Raw genomic sequence first — 18289 nt, 5'->3', positions numbered from 1 at the left:
AGCCTTCTGACGACGAACTCCGTCACTCTCTGTCGCAAGTGGGGGTTTGGCTGACATGCCGGACGGCTGCCGATAGACGCCTTTGGTGAAACCAGTGGGGCTCGAAGCATGCGCAGACCCTCGAAACAGCATTACCTTTGTGACGCAGTTCACTACATTTGGAGCACTCACCCCCTCTCCGCCTCCAAGGAGAGTGGATTCGTAGATGTCGTGTCTTCTGTGTCATCTCTTCTCCGATTCAGTGCCTGAAACGTAGGCGAACCTGCTCTGCAACAAATACCGTTGGATCGTTGCACATTCCGGGGCAGGGTTCGTTCGTGCTCAACTTGAAAAGCATGTGTGGCGACGTGGTGCCCCAGCGTTGCCATGCAATGCACTGAAGGGACAGCTTACGGCCTGTTCTCTGACTCGAAAGCTGTTTGCTACCCGACACTCTTTGGTCGCGCAAGAGGCCGCTTTACTCTTCCTGATTAGGAGCTCGTCAGAACAGAATGGCTAAACCCCAACAGCTGAACAGCCTAGTGCTTTCAGCAGCAGTTTAACAACGGATCTGACTGATGCAAAACGTTAACGGTGTGCTAAGTTTGCATGTATGCATTCGTTGTCGCGGACGCAAGAAACGTGTGTTCGTATTTGCTGAATTGGAGCTCTGTACCTGCCCCCAACAATCCCCTTGCTCCAGATGACTCTTTGGCCAGAAGTAGAGCAAAACTCAGCGTGCGAGGAAGCAGATACCGATAGGAGAGGGAACTGCACGTGACGAGGGAGCAGAAGAAGGACATGCGCTGAGCATCAAACCTGCTGTGGCGTTTCTTCCTGTCGGTATATTTGTGAATGGCGTTTCCTCCGTGCTCTCCGCGATTCGCTGAAGGACCTTGCGCGCTGCGCCAACCGATTTCCGCCTCGGTTACTCGTGCGGAAATAGAGATACCCTAATTCGTGCCGTTACCCGTGGACAATGTCGCACAAGACGTACAACGACAAATGGCGGCACGCAGTGGAGGACTTGAAAGAGCTTTTGCAGCTCGAACAGGACTGTGCGGTTCCCGCTCCGACGACGCGTGCAGAGGCAGCGGCGATCTATCCGAAGCTTGCGCGCCTGTACGTGCGCTACATCGTTGTCATAAACGCGATTGAAGACTGTGAGCACTACCTCACGCATCCGCAGAAGCGCATGCACGTGCGACGGGTGCTTGAAACTCTACTCGTTCGCCTGCTGAAACTCAAACAGGCCGTCATCGCCTCCAGCCCCAGAGAGGGCTCCCCGCATCTCTTCGTTGCCGACGTCCTTTCTTACCTGGATCTCTGCCCCGAGGAAGCGCTTCTGCGCCTGCCGCGCTACCTCAAAGAGGACACCGCAACGGCTGACGAATGGAGCGTCAAAATGCAAAAGCTTGCCTACTGGGCGAGCACTTTACGAGGTTCGTTCGCCACCGCAGTCGCCAGAGCGAAACTGCCACCAGGAACGCGAGAGCGAAAAGCCTGACACCGAGGGAGAATACTCCCCTCCTCAAAAGGCTGAAACATACTGAAAAAATACTCCACACTTTTCGATTGAACAGGCCTCCCTCTGGACGTAGATTCCTGGTCAGAACACGAAGCTCTCGTGTAATACGGACTGCAGAGGACGAGTTTCCGTTGTCATGCGGTTGATGTCTGGTGGACTACAACGAACTGCGAAACTGTTGAGAAAAATGACCTGTTTGCTTCTCTGTTTTTTTGTGTGTGATTGGACTGACCAGTTTGGAAGAGCAGCTGTGTCCGCCTTGTGTAGATTTCTCTAAGCACGCCATAACTCATGCATATTCTGCGTACTGAACATGGGCACCCAGCCTTAAATCGGAACGAATGGGCCGCTAGTAAGAGTCCTGTCGCTGCTGGTCGGCCGTGTTTCACGGTCCACGTGGAAACGACACTCTGTTTCCGCAGAACGTTTAGGGTTTCTCGAGCTTGATGGGGGGTCTCAAGGCTCACGAGGACTGGAATCCAGCGTCTTTTGCATAAAGCTTGCACTCCTCGTTCTGCGAGCAAGGTCGTGGACGCATCTGAAACGACTTTTGCTTCTTTGGCCGCCGCCTTCCCCTCTCACCGTGTCTCGCTGCGTCTGCGCGCCCAGCGAACACTTTTCTACCTCGACAATGAGCCCGGGCGCCTGAGAGGTTGGCGCCTGAGAGGTTGGCTTTTTCGTGCCCCGTTCTGGCGGATTCAGACGAGGCAAGGGAGAGTCTGCAGGGCTGCACGCGTGTTCCTGACTCGCGCCGTTCCTTTCTCCTGGCAGATGAAAAGGCTCTAGTTTTAGATGAGTTGAAGACACAAATGAACGCCAGCGCAGAGCTGACCCGGGAGGAAGCGAGACAAATCATTCTGCGGCACGAGCGTGGTCGCGCGAGCATCCGGCGGCTGCTTCTTCTCAAAAATCTCCGCAAGAGGAGGGGCCGCGAAGAACTCGCGCGGCGGCTAGAAGACTCAGACAGTCAGTCTCCATGTGTGCGCACTTTGGCAGAAACCTAGGGCCTTAAATCTAGACGAGCGCATTCTCCTCTCCGTACAAAGGCGCCACACTTAGATACTTGTCTGTAAGCTTGCGCATGTGTGTGTTGATCGCCTGCACTGTGTCTGTCATCGACTCTTTCCTTTCCGCTCGTCTCTTCTTTTGCGCTTTAGCTGTCGGAATCTCTCGACTAGTTTTCGCGTTTGGCCTTCGCATGTTGGCTAGATCGTTTCTTCTCGGCCTGGATACTCTTACTGTCAATCGAGGTTGGCATCAGTCGAGCGTTTCATACCTTTCAGTTGCAAATCGCGGCTGCGCGGGGGTGTTTCACGGTCACGTATATTCACTATGAGGCACTCGAGATACGAAAACAGATACGCAGCCATATGTATCTAGCCAGCACATCGTCGGCGGTAAGCACGTACAAGAAGTGTAGACAGTGGAGGGCACAGAGAAGGAGGACGGCACATCCTGGATGTCGCCCCGCTTTCCCTGGCGATCGCTTTCTCCGGTTGCTTTTGATTTTTTGCCCCATTTGACGGTGCCGATTCAGGCTTGGCGTGTGGGCTATCAGCTGATGCTCTCAGGGCGAGCAAAGCGGCGACGCGGATTCAGGCCGCGTGGCGGGGCTGGAGTTGTCGCTGTCGTGTGAAAAAGATGCGCGCAAAGACGCTGGTATCCTGGGGCTTGGACTTTCTCGACAGCGGCGAGAGTTCCTCAGAGGAAGGAGAAAAACGACTGCTCACGCAAGTACTTGCGAGTCGAAAGCTCTTCCAAGTCCAGGCAGAAAAAGCGCACAACGCCGCGCTCGAATCGCAACGCGCGTGGCTTCGCCAGAACTTGGGGTCTGAATTGAAAGTAAGATACCACAGAAACGGCAAAACGCGTGTAAGCGGAAAGCCGCGTGCGCGTCTTGTCTTGCCGGAACAAGAAACCGACGCAACGCACATGTGCTGCTCCAGTGGCAAGTCAGATCGCCTGAGGTCTAGGGGAAAATTTTTAAATGAACAGACCACCTGCCTCTCTCTCCTCATTTTCTACCTGTGCATTGGTGTGTTTACGAGTCATGGTGTATGCGCTGCTCGGCGAGAAGCGAACGTGTTGTCATTATCGTCTCCCTGTGCTCTGCCATGCACGTAACACGATGATCGTGGCAGTCACACGCGCACGCGAGTTCCCAAAGATCGCCAATACCCCATGTACGAAGACACCACAGAAAAGCAGGGAAGTCGACTATCCTTCATGTAAAATGCCAAAATGTGCAAATGGAAAAAATCAGGGAGGCCCAAGGGCTGGTTCAGTTCTGGCGAAGCATCGGGGGCGACAACTCTCTTGTGTGTGCTGCACACGAGACACCGATCATCGAAGGGCGAAATCGAGACAAAAAGTAGAAACGAAGGGAAGGAGGCGACTCTGGCTTGGTTCGTGATCAGAATCCTCTAGACATGTAACTGCAATCAGCCGTCGCCATTCACGAGTTCCCCGCCTGACTTGGTGGAGGAGCACGTTCGAAGCGGCGGGCGCGCTAGGGTCTCCTCCGGTCTTACGAGGCCTTCCGTTGTTTGTTTCCACGACGCAGAGCTCCGCATCGCACTTAGGCGTTCGGAGTCGAGTGGTTTCGTGTCTCGGTGTGCACTGCCTGTAGCGCGAGCGCTTCAACGAGGGGCGCGAGTGGATGTTGGAATTTCGCCGGCAAGTCGGTTCTTTTCCCGTTTCGCTGTCTGACCGCACGCGTGACTTCTCTGGTGTGCCGCCACCGCCCCCCGACTTCCGCGCCTACAAAGTTGGCATGCCGGGCGCCAAGAAGAAGGCGCAAGCGAAACCGAAGGCAAAGCCCGAGGCAGCGAAAAGTTAGTCAACCTCTCGACCGCTGGAGAGGAGCCCCTTCACAAAGAAGCACGGGACTCGATGCACTCGGCAGCCGCGCGCGCCGAGGGCTGGGCCCGCATGCGCATGCGGAAAACCAAAGACCGAGCGAGTGAACCTCGTCTGCGAATAGACGAAAAAAAAGACCACAGCCAGCCTGCAAAGCGAGTTGCGTATCATACTTCTCTCTATATCCTTCCATCAATCGTGTAGATAAAGAGCCTGCACAGCTAGGCAGGTACATGCAGAGGGGGGTACGCGAGCACTGGTGTGCATGTACACATATATATTTGTAAGCTTTATATACAGATCGCACGAAATGAGGCTTGAAACGCGATGGCCCACCCAAACGCCGAGCCCGAGTTCTGTAGACAGTACACCACGGTCAGGCTCAGACTAGCATGAGTTGTACTCACACGGCTTCATGCTGTTGAAGCCGTGTTCAGATCGCTTCTCGATCCGTTGGTTCGAGTCGCCTGTTTCCCTGCTTCGCAGAGGCCGGCGCAGGCCAAAACAAGGCGCCGAAAGACGTGCAGACGCAGGAGGAAGCACCTGAAAAGTCAACACTGGAGGACCTCCAGGATCTTTTGACGGAGTTTGAAAAAACGTGGGCGCGCTACAGTTGCTCGCTAGAGCAGGAGCAAACGCCCGACCGTGCGCTCACGCACGCGGCACTGCTTCCGCAAATCGAAAGCGAGGTTTCCACCGAAGTCGATGACCTCCTGAGACAGGAGCTCAGCCGCCTGCGGCTGCATTTTGATTTGGTGAAGGAGAAGCCGGCGAAGAAGGGCGGGAAAAAGGGCAGTCGGCAGAAAGGAAGGACGAAGCAGAAGAAGGCCAAGTGCTGCAACGCGATGAAGATTGTTGGGCCTCCCGAAGACATCTTTCCGGATTTGGTGAAGGACGGTATCTTGAAAGCCATTCAGCCAGCCAACCTGAAGGACTTCATCGGCAGCTTTCCCGCGATGCCTGTCCCCACAGGGGAGTTCCTTCCGGCGCCGAACGCTTGGCAGATCAAACAGTTCCTCACCGAGCAGATCATCCTTCCCCTCGCATCCACCCGCATCCGGGAAAAAACGCCGTTCCCCGCCAGATCTCTCCTGCTGTACGGACCGCCAGGTAGGCGCGCAGCGAAAAGCAAACACGGAAACGCGGGCAAGCCCCGTTCGTCTGACGATCCCCCCTCCCCCAGCTCCCATCACACAGCCGCATTGACTGAAACACCGGACAGAGCAAGCGCTTTATCGAACCGGAAGTTTTTGGATGTGCACGTCCCTTACCCAGTCGAGGCAGAAGGGAGACAGAGGGACATCACATACGCATACAGGCATGCACATCCTGTTCGTTTCTGCTGTCTTATGCGAGGCAGCGCAGCATCCCGCCGAAAAGTGACGCGAGTCCAGCTCCTGGTTTATGTACGCCTAGCCGTAGGCTCAGGTGTGTAGACGTTGATGCGTGTAGATGTACATAGATAGATGGGTGTTCGGTTGCGAATGTGTACATGCACATCTGCAGTGTGGTTTCGAGGCAGTCCTCGCGTGGATGGGGCGCAGTCGCTTCTTGCGAGTGCGGCTTCTCAGGGGCGGGCAAGTCGCTGCTGGCCCGGATCATCGCGACGGAAGCGGGCGCTTTGTTCTTCGACCTGTCGCCGAAGACGATCGAGAACCTCTACGTGCATCCCAAGACCGGCGCCTCCCTGATGGTACACAAGACGTTCCTCTGTGCCCAGCACCACGCTCCAGCGGTGATTTACATCGACGAGGTCGACGAGGTATTCATGGCTAAGAAGGGAGCCGCAGGGAAAAAGAAAGGCAAGCCCGGCGCTGACGCCCCGCAGCAGTCCACCGCGTGGAGAATCAGAGAACAACTGAAAGTCCACCTGAGCCTGGTACCGAATCATTCATCGCGCGAGAAGCCGCACGCCGGCAAGCCTCTGTCCTCTGCGATTAGCAGTTTCTACGGACAGCTGGATAAAAGGATACGGATATATGAGATAAGCAATCCATACCAGACGCGTGAAGTGGGCACACTTATATTACGGAGTCAGCGAAGGTGGAACCGAATCCTGGGGAAGAGGGGACTTTGAGGAACCCGTGGTGCCTTGCGTATTTGATGCAGTGGCTCGTGCTAACGTCTCTGTCGGCCATGCAGGCGTAATGGCCCGACCGTCTTTGTGTTTCGTACGCAGCAGACGCCAGGAGGCCGGCACACACGAGGGGGACGACTGGGGAACAGTCACGTGCCTGCGTGCACGCGTGGAAATAGACTACCGTCCCCGGGGGTATCCTCTTGAATTCTTCGACATCCGGCAATTCGCTACGCGGCGCGAACTGCCACAAACGCTGTGGATGTCCGGCTGCAGGTGAAGAAGGCCGGCGAGCCTCTGAGCGCGTGCGACCGCCTGCTGGTCATTGGGTGCACATCGCGGCCGTTCGCCGAGCGCGTGGACCAGAAGGGCATGGCTGCCTTCTTTGACCACAAACTCTGGGTCGACTTCCCGAACTACGAGACGCGCCGCATGATCTGGGAAGCTCTCCTCAAGAAAAAGCACGCGAAAACGAGTGTCGTCGACGCTGCGAGACTCGCCACTCTGGCAGAGGTAAGCGGCAGATAAACGCAACGCGGCGTGTGCCCCCGCAGACGAGTCCCAGGCTGCCCCCCCACACATAATTGTGTACAGGGCCGCAGGCGCGTGACCCAGAAAAACTCTCAAACGCGCAGTGCTGATACGCATCTCTACTCATCCCGATCCACACATGTATCTAAAGCGAGGAAATGCTTGGTGGGTGTATCGAACAGCAGGGCGCGCGTGCGCAGCATGCGTGGCCCCCCCCGTCCCCCCCCCTCCCCCCTGTGCCTCTGTCGCCGTCGACAATTCGCTTTCGCATGGGAGTCTTCCGGGTTCTGGGATCCCGCTTAATGTTCGGACCGGCACCCTTTCATACATGAAGCGTGCATGGGTCGGAGGAGAGTCTCGTTTTGCGGCTCTCGCTTCCTGTTGTTCGGTAGTCAGTTGACGTGATGGAGGCGTCTCACCGGCCGCTAGGAGATGTTCTACGTTTTTAGACTTGAATATAGACACAATAGTATTGACCTACTTGGACTGGCAGGCGAGTCACAGCAGAGTCCCGCGGTGGCGTACTGAATTCGACGTGAACAGACTGGATCCCTTCACTTCGAGAGGACATGCACAAGCCACACACACACACACACATGCATGCATACAAAGCGGGAAGCACGTCAAGGTTCTTTGTATTTTATGTAACAAAGTTGCGCATAGGCAGGGTTTCACACTACCACGGTCAGGTCTGTTTCGTTCCACATCAAAGTCTGCCGTTTTGATTGTCGTCGGCAGAGCAAGCGACACCCACGTGCATGTGCAAGTGCGTATGGGGAAGGGCGGGGTCATTCGAGGTGAGCCGTACGCTTGGGTTACATAGCAAAAAGGGCTTTTCCTGCGAAAGTCCGTGCTCTGGGGTCTATGTCATAGCAAAAGGAAGCCCTTGGCAGGGCACGGCAGGAACGAGGGGGACCCCCTGGCTCTTCTGCCGTTTTCAGATGACCGAAGGGTACTCAGCAGGGGTTCTTGAAGCAGCTGCAGAGCACGTCTTGGTCGAGCCGCGGGTTTCGCGTCTCGCCGAAGAGCCTGTGCAGCCGGAGGAGATGGTATCTGCCCTCTCTCGGCTCCCGTACTGCTGGCCCGAAGACTGGCTGCAATTCCGCGAGTTCGACTTTGTCGCCACGGGCGAAAAAGCGCGAGTCGCTACCCGGAAGGCGCAGGCAGACGCCGAAAAAGCCTCTGCAGAGAAGGCGAAGCGAGCGAAGAACTAAGTGGAGAACTCATCTGCCGTCGTTCCCGAAGCACAAACGAAAGCACGCATAGAGAGGCTAACACGCCCGCGCTTGTGACCGGGCGCGCGCCCATTGAAACCACTGCGAAATCGGCCGCACTCCGGATGCGAGCGGCATCGAAGAGGAAACACATCTGAGGGAAGCAGCCGGACGACTCACAGAGGGGCCGACACGTCGGTCCGACCAGCAAAAGGGCAACTGGATATGTGCATCCAGCTGGATGTTGTTTTGTACGCGTGAGTGGAAAGGGCCTACAGACTCGGGAACTCCGATAACTCCCGTCACCCAAGTGTCTGGAACCTCGATGGCGCCTGGGAAGTGTCGTCGAATGATTCGAGCTATTTCCTAATGCACCCATCTGTATCGCTACATTATATCAGTATATGTGTAGCCGTAGAACCGATCACCGACGTGCAGGTAACTGCCGATGCTGGTGTACCCTGCGTGGGGACTGAACGAACTCAAATTCGCGCCAGTCACTACTACACGCGGATAGAGCGTGGAACAGGCGGACTGTAGATCTTGCAGTTTTGACGGTGCCCGGCCTTGCAGCGGCCGTGGTGCACTCCCGGCGCCACTTCAGCGGGGCCGGGGTACCCCCACGATATATAGACAGATACGCTCCGTGACTATTAAATGGATGCACCGTCAAACGACAACCTTTCCTCCGCATATTGTGAGGGACGCGAAGTGCGAGAGGAACGCGTAGATAAACCACGGCGGTGTACGCTACGGCAGAGGGGGAACTCCGCCGGTCGATCGGCACGAGACATCCATCCTACCCTGGCCCCCCCGTCCACCAAAGAGAACGCTCATTATCACCGCACTCACCTAGAGATGGCTGCGATGTTGAAGAATCTTCACCGACTGCAGCAAGAAAGGCGAGGTACCCTAGAGTCACCGGGCGTTCTGAACGTGTTCACATGGTACGGCTTTTCAGCGTGTCAACCAGGAACAGCCCCTGTCTCGATTCGAACAAGAACGCTAGCGGGAACGTAGGACCCAGTTTTGTCTACTGCCGACGTCCTGTCTGAAGGCTTTTCGCCTCGTCATCGCATCGCATTCCTGCGACTTCAGCCTCAGTTGTCTATGTTAGACACCAGAAGGGCTTACTCGCATCTAACCGCTACCCCCATTCCTCCCTGCTCAAGAAAGGCTGGCTCTCTCGTGTCTGTTTCTCAAAAGATACCTCGTGGACTGCTCTGCGACTGTTTCCAGTAATGACGACTACGGGTTTAAAGGGTGTCTACCCGCGCATGAATGAAAAAACTTGTAATGGGGCCGCGGTTACCTTCCCCCTGTGTCCCCTTCCGATAGGTATAAGTGCATGCAGACCGCCTCAGCTGCGCTCTCAGGTTTGCTGCGCGTGGGTCGGCTGGGGGTGGTTTCCTTCAATAGGGGAGGCAAAAGCGTGTTGCAGTTCCTGCGCTGTCCTCAAGGGGCGGAGTCTCGCCCGTCGGGCGTCTGCTTTTTACCTACCTTTTCTTGCCGTTCGCAGTGCAGCGTAGATCCTCTGGAAGGTGGGCTCTGGCGTGTATCGTTGCTGTCCTTCCTTTGTCCCATCTCCAATTGTATCGCTCTTCCACCTTTGTTTCCGCATTTTTTTGTAAACTGCCAGACCTCTTTGTGTTCTCTGTCTCTCGTCTCCGCTTCGTTCCTTCGGCCGACCAACGCGCTGTCCGCGTTTTTGGCGGCTTCCGTAGAAAACAACGACCCAGAGGAGAGAGTTCCTCTCGACTTCAGCCTTTCGCACTGTTCTTAGTTCTCCTTTCGGAGATATTGTGCCGGCGTCGACAACATGGTGGTAAGTCTTCTGTCTTCGCTCTCTCAAGACAGAAAACGCGTCTGCGAGGCGAAGGGCGTCGCAAGCAGTCTCTTCTGAGCGTTTCATGTCATCGTGAGGACTGTGATTCGCTCCGGCCTGAGGAGAGAAGAGGATGGGCGGTTTCTAAGGGAGAGCCAGGTCTGCACGTGTCTGCCACGCGTCGTTTCCCGCCGCTCTCTTCCTCTCGCACGCCAGACGGCACACCCTGCGAGGCGGCAACGCGTCAGAGGTCTTCGTGACTTGTTGCTTTCTCCTGAGAACGGGCAGGTATTTGTCCCCACTGTGCAATTTTTATTGTTTCACAGCCACCCGTCAAGCCTGCACAAGGCGGGCGGCAGTCTGTGGGCGCGGATGCTGTTGAACGACGGGATGGAGTTGTGCTCTGAAGGATCTGATTTCCCCTTTCACTCTGCATATTCCATGCGTAGCCGTGTCACATCCTGTTTTTCGGTGTAATGGTCTTGACCCCCCCTGGACATGGATGTGCAGAAGCGTCGATGTTCTCGTGCAGTGGTTGACGTCGGCTGGGACCACTGTTGGCGAGGCTCTCAAAGCCAAATTTCTTGTCATTCATTGGATCTCGGATTGGTTCGCGACACCGCTGGAGCCTGTGTACATCATATCGGGATTTCCGCCCCTCCCGCGCATCGCGGGCGTCGGCGCCGCTGTGGAGCCTTTTCGGTCAACTAACAGGAGCGTCAGCTTCGCACGTTTGTGTGTCTGCGTGCGTCGTCGCGGTTCACGTGGCGCAGCGCAGGGCCTCTCAGGAGGCTTTGCGGAGACTCAGACTTTACGAGTGGAGTGTCGGCTCTGCGTGTGCGGTTGCGCTTCGCAGTCCTGCCGGTGTGTTCCATGCAGACTAGAATCAAGAAGGCGACTACGAAAGGGATTGTCTTGATATTCGTACTACTTGTACGCAAGTGTTGGTTTCCAAATATACGCTGGATACCAATGTCTTTAAAACCGGCTCTGCGTGCGTCATTGCGCTTTTCAGGGAACGAATGCTCCATCTGCTCAGGCCTGTGTTCAGCAGGTCGGCGGCGCCCGCACCTCCGTCCCTCGGTAGGCCCTTTTTGGACGGGGCGCCACTCAGAGCGGTTGCGTGGTGAAAATCGATCGTTTTTGACTCGTGAGAGATGCACGGGTCATTCCTTGTGCTGCTCGCGCCTCGTGGTGAATTTGAATCGCTGAAGTTCAAGGATACCCCCCCCCCCTCCCTCCCCCTGTTTGGGCCTGCACGAAATTCTGGGGTCACGGGGTGTTCGCTTCGAGCTTGGGCGTACGGGCAGTGGATCTCGTCCTCAAGCGAGTGTGTGTGGTTCGCGAGTCGCTGCGCGCGCGCCTCTCCCCCACCGTTAAAGCAGAAATTCTTCGCTGTGCATGTTTGCGTCGGGTTTTCAGACGCAGAGCGGTGGCTGGCAGCGGCGCGACCAGCTCGAGTACTCAACGCCCCCGAGCTGCCGGGCCAGCGTCTTCTCAGGGAATTCTAAAGTTCTACAGCGAAGACACACCCGGTCTGAAATTGTAAGTGGGACGAGGGCTGCATGCGCGGCAAGTGCTGTGCGAGGGGTCAGACAGGTATGCCGTGGAAGACACAGGTGCAGTAGCTGTTTCTGTAGAGACACGCACACAGGCGGAATGTCTTTTCGGTGATTTCGGGAAGAGCTGACCGACGGCGCATGTTGGCCTTCGTGCCGGAGGCTCAGTGGACGGCGACTAGGGTTTAGGGTTGCTGATCAAGTTGTCTTTTCAGGGAGTGCTGAGCTGTTTGACAGGATTTTACTCTGAAGTGGACGTCTTCATGCGGGCACGGACGATGGATATCCGTTTGTATGCATGTGTATTCTTCGCAGGGGCCCGCAAACTGTTTTGATCATGACGCTCTGCTTCATGGCTTCCGTCGTTCTCCTCCACATTGTCGGCAAATTCCGTCAAACGTACGGCGGCGAGAACTAAATGGTTTCCGACTCTGATTGCTCGTTTGTGTATTCTCCCTCTCTAGCCTCCGTGTTGACGTTTTTTCTGGGTTTTTTGTCTCGCCTCTTCCAGTTCCTGCGGGCGTGCACGCGGTGCAGCGGACTCGTTTGTTGAGCGGCCTCCAGAAGAGGCCTGAAAACGGAAAGGAGAAAACTGGATCTGCATGCAACTAAACCGAGCCACATCGGAGGTGCCCTGTTGAAACCAGAAGGGTTTTACAGAAGGAAGGCGCAGCCATTCGAGACATCTTTTCGCGCGAGCTCGTGGAACGTGTCACTGTAGGATCGCCAGCAAGATTGCCGGCGTTCGCACAGGAGACGGAACGAAGCGCGGGTACACGCTGCTCTATCGAGCTCGGGAAAAATATTGAGGGGCTCTCGAACGCCTAGACGGTCTTTATGGCGAGGCGCAGGTAGTGTGCATTGGCACATCGGTACGACGGACGCGCGGCTGAGTCACAGCGTCTGCCAGCAGAGTCAACGAGTGAAGCTACAGTTCTAGACCGTTCTCTGCTCAGTCCGCAGGCACAAGGACTTTGTCAGTTCGATGTACGTGGGTAGCGGCAGAGTTGGAATGTCATTGGGATTCGGGCTCTGCCATAGAGGGCAGCTCTGCAGCCCGTCCTTTGTTACTAAAGGCGCACGCCGCAAGACACCAGCTCCGCCACTGGCGACGATGGATTGCTTCGCAGACCTTTCCAGTCGCCTTGCCGCGCCGCCTACGTACGGATATAAGTAAAGGCTGCGTGGTACTTGATACCCTTACGTGACTAAGCTCATCTGGGAGACGCGTAATTTGGTGTGTGATTGTTTGTCTAGACCCTATTCGCGTATATAGGAGTTAAGTGTGATGAGACACCCAAGCATGTCTATTCGGGTGCTGAGCGGTCCGAGCCAGGCACAGGACAAGTGCGGAGGACTAAGTACCCTCGTGGTTTGGACTACACACTCTGAACAGGATAATGTGGCGACATGCCGTTGCATGTGGCCTACTTTCGAGGGAGAAAAGCTCCACCTGACGTCTTGAGAGGCCTGCGAGACCCAGCCGGAGCGTTTTTCGTGCAACTCTTTGCCAGAGAGAATCCCAAGGCAGGAAGAGAATGCGAGGGTTGCGGCCTCGATTTAGCCACGAACTTGGCTCTAGGATATACAGCGAAGGAGGGCAGGATGACCCAACAACAGCTACATACGAGTGTCAGCGTAAATGAGGGGTGACCGGAACTTCACGGTTACCGTCTTCCCCCCCCACGCCATCCATCAGACAGTGAACCTACGAATACTAGCACGTGCCGTCGGACACATGTTTTACAATGTTGGGCTCTGCTGCAAACTCTCTGAGCCTACCCAAACAGCATCCTCTGTTCCGTCTGATAGGAAAAGGATAAGCTTCTGCCATCTGTGTACTGCTAGTTCGAGTCGAATTAGCATGCTCTATCCCCGTATTCTCTCTTCTCGACGAATGCTAATTTCCGCTGCTGTACGCGCTTCTGCATCACCCTCGCATCAATGGAGCGTTCGGTTCTGCTCGCGACTCCGGCTGTCACTTCTATTTCTTCTCGTCTTTTTTCTCGCCGTCCTTGTCATCTTTGTCTACTGTCTTCAGCGTTCTGTAGTAGCGGAGCCACTGCTCGTAAACATCGTCCGTGACCTCCACTTCAAGTTTAACCAGCTGAGAGCAGTTGGCATAAAAAGAGCTCCAAGCAGTAGCCGCAGGATGATTTCAAGAACCTATCAGGTTCCCCTGTGGAGCGTTGCTCTGAAAGCCATCCCACCTCTAGCTATTTCTTATTCGCCGCCGCTGCGCACCCATTAGTGGTTGCGGGCGTTCCGCGAGAGTGAAGCATTGTCGCGTTCACCGGTTTCTATCCGCTGTCTAAGATTCCATGTTTGTCTGCGCTCCTCCTAATTCCGCTAGTGCCCCTCCAGCCAGCCTTCGCGCTGACACGGTTGAGTTCGCCTTGGGCTACCATATCTGGTGTCTCCGTCGCATCCACAGACGCAAAAGAGCACAACTGCCACGGATGCATGACGCACAGAGCTTTGCACCACAGTGGTGCGGTTCATGTTGCAACGTGTATACGTTCTCCCGGTGCTTCTGTGCTAACCGCACCACTGCCTAGCTTAGATGCTCCAAATAAGCCTCGATGTTGCCTGCGTACCTTGGTCACAAACTTCTCGTCTGCTGTCGTGAGACGCGCCTCCACGGGCTTCGAGTAGCAGTCCTCAAGGAACGGCATGAAGGCTTTGCATGTGCACGTGCTGTCTGAGGACGCGTCCACCTCCTCCGCGAGCCTGGACAATCGACAACACCAAATCTGACCGTATATCTCTCTTGTGGAGGCGCATCCCGCATGGGTATCCCTCATCCTCTCCAAATACATATACATATATACATATATATGACAGATCACGCCTGCGACCACAGACGTCTCAGTGCATCGGAAGCGGCACAACCTAAGAGCACCGAGCAGTAGAGGGCTCCTGCCGGCCCACAGCGCGACAGCTTGCCGTTCTGGCCACATCGCCTTGCGTATTTACACCGAATCCGTATATGCCGATGCGCGCCTCTGCGCTCCTTTTAGCCAAGGGAGAACGAAGCGCAAGTCCAAGCAGCATGACACGCTGCTCTCTTCGATGCATCCGGCTGCTACCTTTTGCAGTTTTGCCCTTGAAGCACGAACAAGAGACGATTCGTGTTGGGGTTCTCCTCTGGCTTGCAGAAGGCGCCGACCCTAAAAGACAACAGAGATACTCCGCAGGAGAGAACGCTGGACAGAATGAAAACCTGGCAACTCTCGCACGTGCTAGGAACCACCAGCCATTGCAGCGCGCATGCTGACACGCACATACAGGCAGACACATCATATATATATATATATACATATGCATGCTCAAAGGAAGACAATTCCAGCGAGATACTGCCTGCACCGCGTATGTACTACGCGGCGCCACATCCACTCTTTCTGCAGAGTCTCACACGAGATTCCGAACTCCCAGCGGAAACACACACACAATACAGTCCGCTGTCTCACATGTCGAAGCTATAGCCAGTCCATTTGGGAGCCGCATAGCGTCTGGAATCGTAAGCGGCCCCACCACTGCACGTGCTTGAATGCTGTTCGGTGTGCATGGCGTGCGTCACTGGCGCATGAAGCCATGTAGATGACCGCGCTGAGATGCGACCATTCAGAGACCTACACCACTCAAGCGTATCACTATTGCTTACCACACTTTGCCGTACACAAATTCTTGCTCGTCCGACTGCAGCTTCAGCATCGTCACTGGGTCCTTGGGAGGAAAGTAGGCAGTGAAAATGCGTTTCCCCCCTTCGGCCCTCATGTGAACAGGCGCCTCTACTCGGCTACCTGAACGCCACGCAGAGCGGAAAAGAACGACAGGCCATCCTCCTCACAACACAAGACACAGATCCGTGCTCCGCAAACATGGGTACGAGTGCTTACATGTGCATGCAACCCTAGTGCTCCTTCTCCCAAAGCACGGCTGTCGTGTCCTTCATCGACGTGTTTATTGCGGGCAGGCCTTACTTCTCGTTTGCCCCTATTTGATTTTCCGAGTTCTGCTGTCTGCTTGCCAGCCTGCTTCTGTCAGCCACCTAAGTCCTCTTCGCCTCTCCCTCTTCCGCTCTCTTTTTGTAGCTCCCTCTTCGCTAGCTCCTTCCTCCTCTTCTCTGCTTCTATCTCTCTTACCCTTTGTTTTCCGTTGAAGCCCATCGTTGTCCACAACGAAAACCCGGCAGTAGCCGACGAAGGGAAGGAGGTCCTGAGCACCCCCTTTTTCCAGAAGCTCCATCCTGGACAAGAAATATTGACTCAAAGGAGACAATAAAATGAACACATCCTCACACGAACGAAAAAAGGGCCAAGGGCGCGCATGTTCCTGGCCAGAAACGATGTCCCGCGGGCCTGCATCTCTACACAGCGGGATGACTCATATCAGAGCTTTCACATACATGCAACTTTGCTTGGAGCAAGGCAGGCAGAGGAAAACGACTGGAGAGCTGAACTCCACTACTCACGTTATTGGCACAGGGAGGAAGAAAACCCACGCCTACCGAAAAAGACTAAACCTCCTCACCTGGATGTTGTTCGGCTTCCGCGTAAGCTTTTACGTTTGCTTTGCCGTTGAACCACGACGCCCGAGACTCTACTACGATAAAAGATATTTTGGGCAGCTTTTTCTCGATACTAAACACGCTAGATAAGGCCACACGATGACGGGTTCTCGCGTCGACGCTACACACCCTGTAACGGCGGGCAACGGTGCGCGCGGAGAACTAGCTCCGGGTAGCGGGCGCAATTTCACCTGCTTTCTCCGCCGTGCGGAATTCGCCAACGCAGCAACGAACTATGTGCAAGAGATGAGGGTATCGTCCACACTTATTCGAGGACTTTTAAACAATGCGGTGTCTCTTGACCGGAGGCCGGTACCCTCTGGGGAGGCCGTCGGCAGCAGTACCTGCACGGCTGCCCTCATCAGCGCCCGAAGCGCCGACGCGGGTTCCATCGGGTTTCGATACACGCACCCTGGTCCAGACGAAATTGAAGTCCACAACGGAGAATATTGTACACCCCTGAAGAAGGCGAAATGAGTCGGTAGCGTGTACTTTTTGTGAGTAGACATGCATCGAACGTTGTCAGGAAAGCATCACAGACTTCAATCTAACGCGCTGTTACCAGCACACAGACGTATGTGTTCGACCGCGTAGCACGACCTGAATTGGGCGGCGAGATAAACCGAGTTCACGCCAACGATTTCCACGCAGAATCCCCCAGCGCATCATGGTGAAGAGACCCGACTCCCTGTTTATTTGTTCATCTGCCGCTTGCGGACTTTCTTCCTTAGTTTGTGTGGACTACCGTCAAGCATAAACCCAGCACCGGGGCGTGTTGGCCTCTGCCCTGCAACGGATATTATTGACACCCTAGCCTTACCAACGCCCCTGCCTAGTCCCTTCGAGCGTCCTTCGGGAACATAAGTGAAAAGTACGAAGTTCTGAAAACGAGCTTCACTGGATCGCGCTCTCGTTACCCATTCGCTCATCTGGCACTCTGTCGCAGAACCTCTCCCCCCTGGCAATCTTCGTGTCTCACACACTTTTTGAAAAACCACGCACCTCACTTCTTCAACTGAAGTGTGTCGCATCCCGGCAGCATTCATATGCGGAACAGCCAATACGCCTATCCTAGCGTGAGGGCGGCGAACATGTTCTGATATTAGCATTGAACCGTCAAACTCACTCGGTACCTTAGAAGCCGCACAAGCGACAATACATGCTCATCAGAGAGATAACAAGAGCAGGGTCGCTGCCGCCGGACAACTTTCAGAGCCGAACGTTCGCGTCGATAGACGCCTGCACCTAATAGGCGCATCTGTCGCATCGGCGGCGAGTAAAGGATGGAGGTTGACTTGAAAGTACTGTTTTCAACTGTATTTCGGTTATCTAATTCTGGAGCAGCGATAGAGCAGCGCTCCACCAAAAAGGACCGATGAATTGTTATCAAAGCATAACCGCTATATCATGCTTTTTCTGTGGAGTAGATACTACGAGTTGGACTGCCGGCTTAGGCATTGACATGTGTCGTCCAGTCTCCTGTTTTTCATGACCACCGCGCTGAGCGCATGATGCAAGCCAGCAAGCTCATTTATTAGTATTCTGTGAAATGTCTCGTGTAAGAACTGAGCCATAGTGGACCGATGCGGTACAACTTTTGCTCAACCCAGGGGAAATGCCTGCCAGGCCTTCCCCCGTGCATGCGGTGTCCCAGGCCTCAGCAACCGTCTTCTTAAGGCCGTCATGCGCAGACGTCGTAAGAAGTTAGCGTCCGAGCCTCCCGCAGGACGACCAACTGTTCTACGCCGTCAAACGCAAATCACAGAAAACTCCGCAGTACAGAAGTCGGCAGGGGGCCTCCAGGCTTCATTAGTGCTTGCCCCCGGTTAGTTACGCTACGAGCGACCAGTATATCTCACACAAATCATTCTCGGGAGTCTGTGCGTAGGAGCGAATTTCCTGGATCGGCGCTGATGATCCATTTCAGCGACTCACTACGTTTCCGCTCTCCCGCACGCGTGCATGCCCCACGGGTGGGGTCTGACAACATCACTGTGTATACTCGGGAGACGAGTGATGAGTAGACCTGTACCGTGATCGTATGACACGTAGCGTAACCTCTGAAGAATGACCATTTCTTTCCAGCGTAGCGGGCATGCCCCTCTCACAGTGACGGTCCATTTCTAGCTGCAGTCCGATCGTCAGCA

The 18289-nt window shown here is 55.1% G+C and overlaps 3 protein-coding genes across 3 annotated transcripts; 2 read left to right on the top strand and 1 right to left on the bottom strand.

Moving 5' to 3' along the window:
• Positions 1–958: 958 nt before the first annotated feature.
• On the top strand, positions 959–8188 carry BESB_016320 (ATPase, AAA family protein; the record flags this gene model as incomplete). Its single annotated transcript, XM_029360347.1, has 7 exons — positions 959–1421; positions 3066–3349; positions 4137–4341; positions 4853–5476; positions 5938–6245; positions 6720–6956; positions 7916–8188. The coding sequence occupies 7 exons, from the start codon at positions 959–961 to the stop codon at positions 8186–8188; spliced, it is 2394 nt and encodes a 797-aa protein (XP_029216323.1).
• Positions 8189–10886: 2698 nt separating this feature from the next.
• On the top strand, positions 10887–11990 carry BESB_016310 (Sec61beta family protein; the record flags this gene model as incomplete). Its single annotated transcript, XM_029360346.1, has 4 exons — positions 10887–10946; positions 11029–11096; positions 11436–11558; positions 11888–11990. 4 exons carry the CDS (start codon positions 10887–10889, stop codon positions 11988–11990), a joined length of 354 nt encoding a protein of 117 aa, XP_029216322.1.
• A 1566-nt stretch (positions 11991–13556) lies between these two features.
• BESB_016300 (uncharacterized protein) lies at positions 13557–15820 on the bottom strand (the record flags this gene model as incomplete). Its single annotated transcript, XM_029360345.1, has 5 exons — positions 13557–13679; positions 14170–14302; positions 14662–14742; positions 15237–15375; positions 15718–15820. 5 exons carry the CDS (start codon positions 15818–15820, stop codon positions 13557–13559), a joined length of 579 nt encoding a protein of 192 aa, XP_029216321.1.
• Positions 15821–18289: the final 2469 nt, after the last annotated feature.

The sequence above is a fragment of the Besnoitia besnoiti genome, chromosome X (assembly GCF_002563875.1).
Source record: "Besnoitia besnoiti strain Bb-Ger1 chromosome X, whole genome shotgun sequence".
Taxonomy (NCBI): domain Eukaryota; phylum Apicomplexa; class Conoidasida; order Eucoccidiorida; family Sarcocystidae; genus Besnoitia; species Besnoitia besnoiti.
This window is presented reverse-complemented; position numbering and strand designations above follow the sequence as displayed.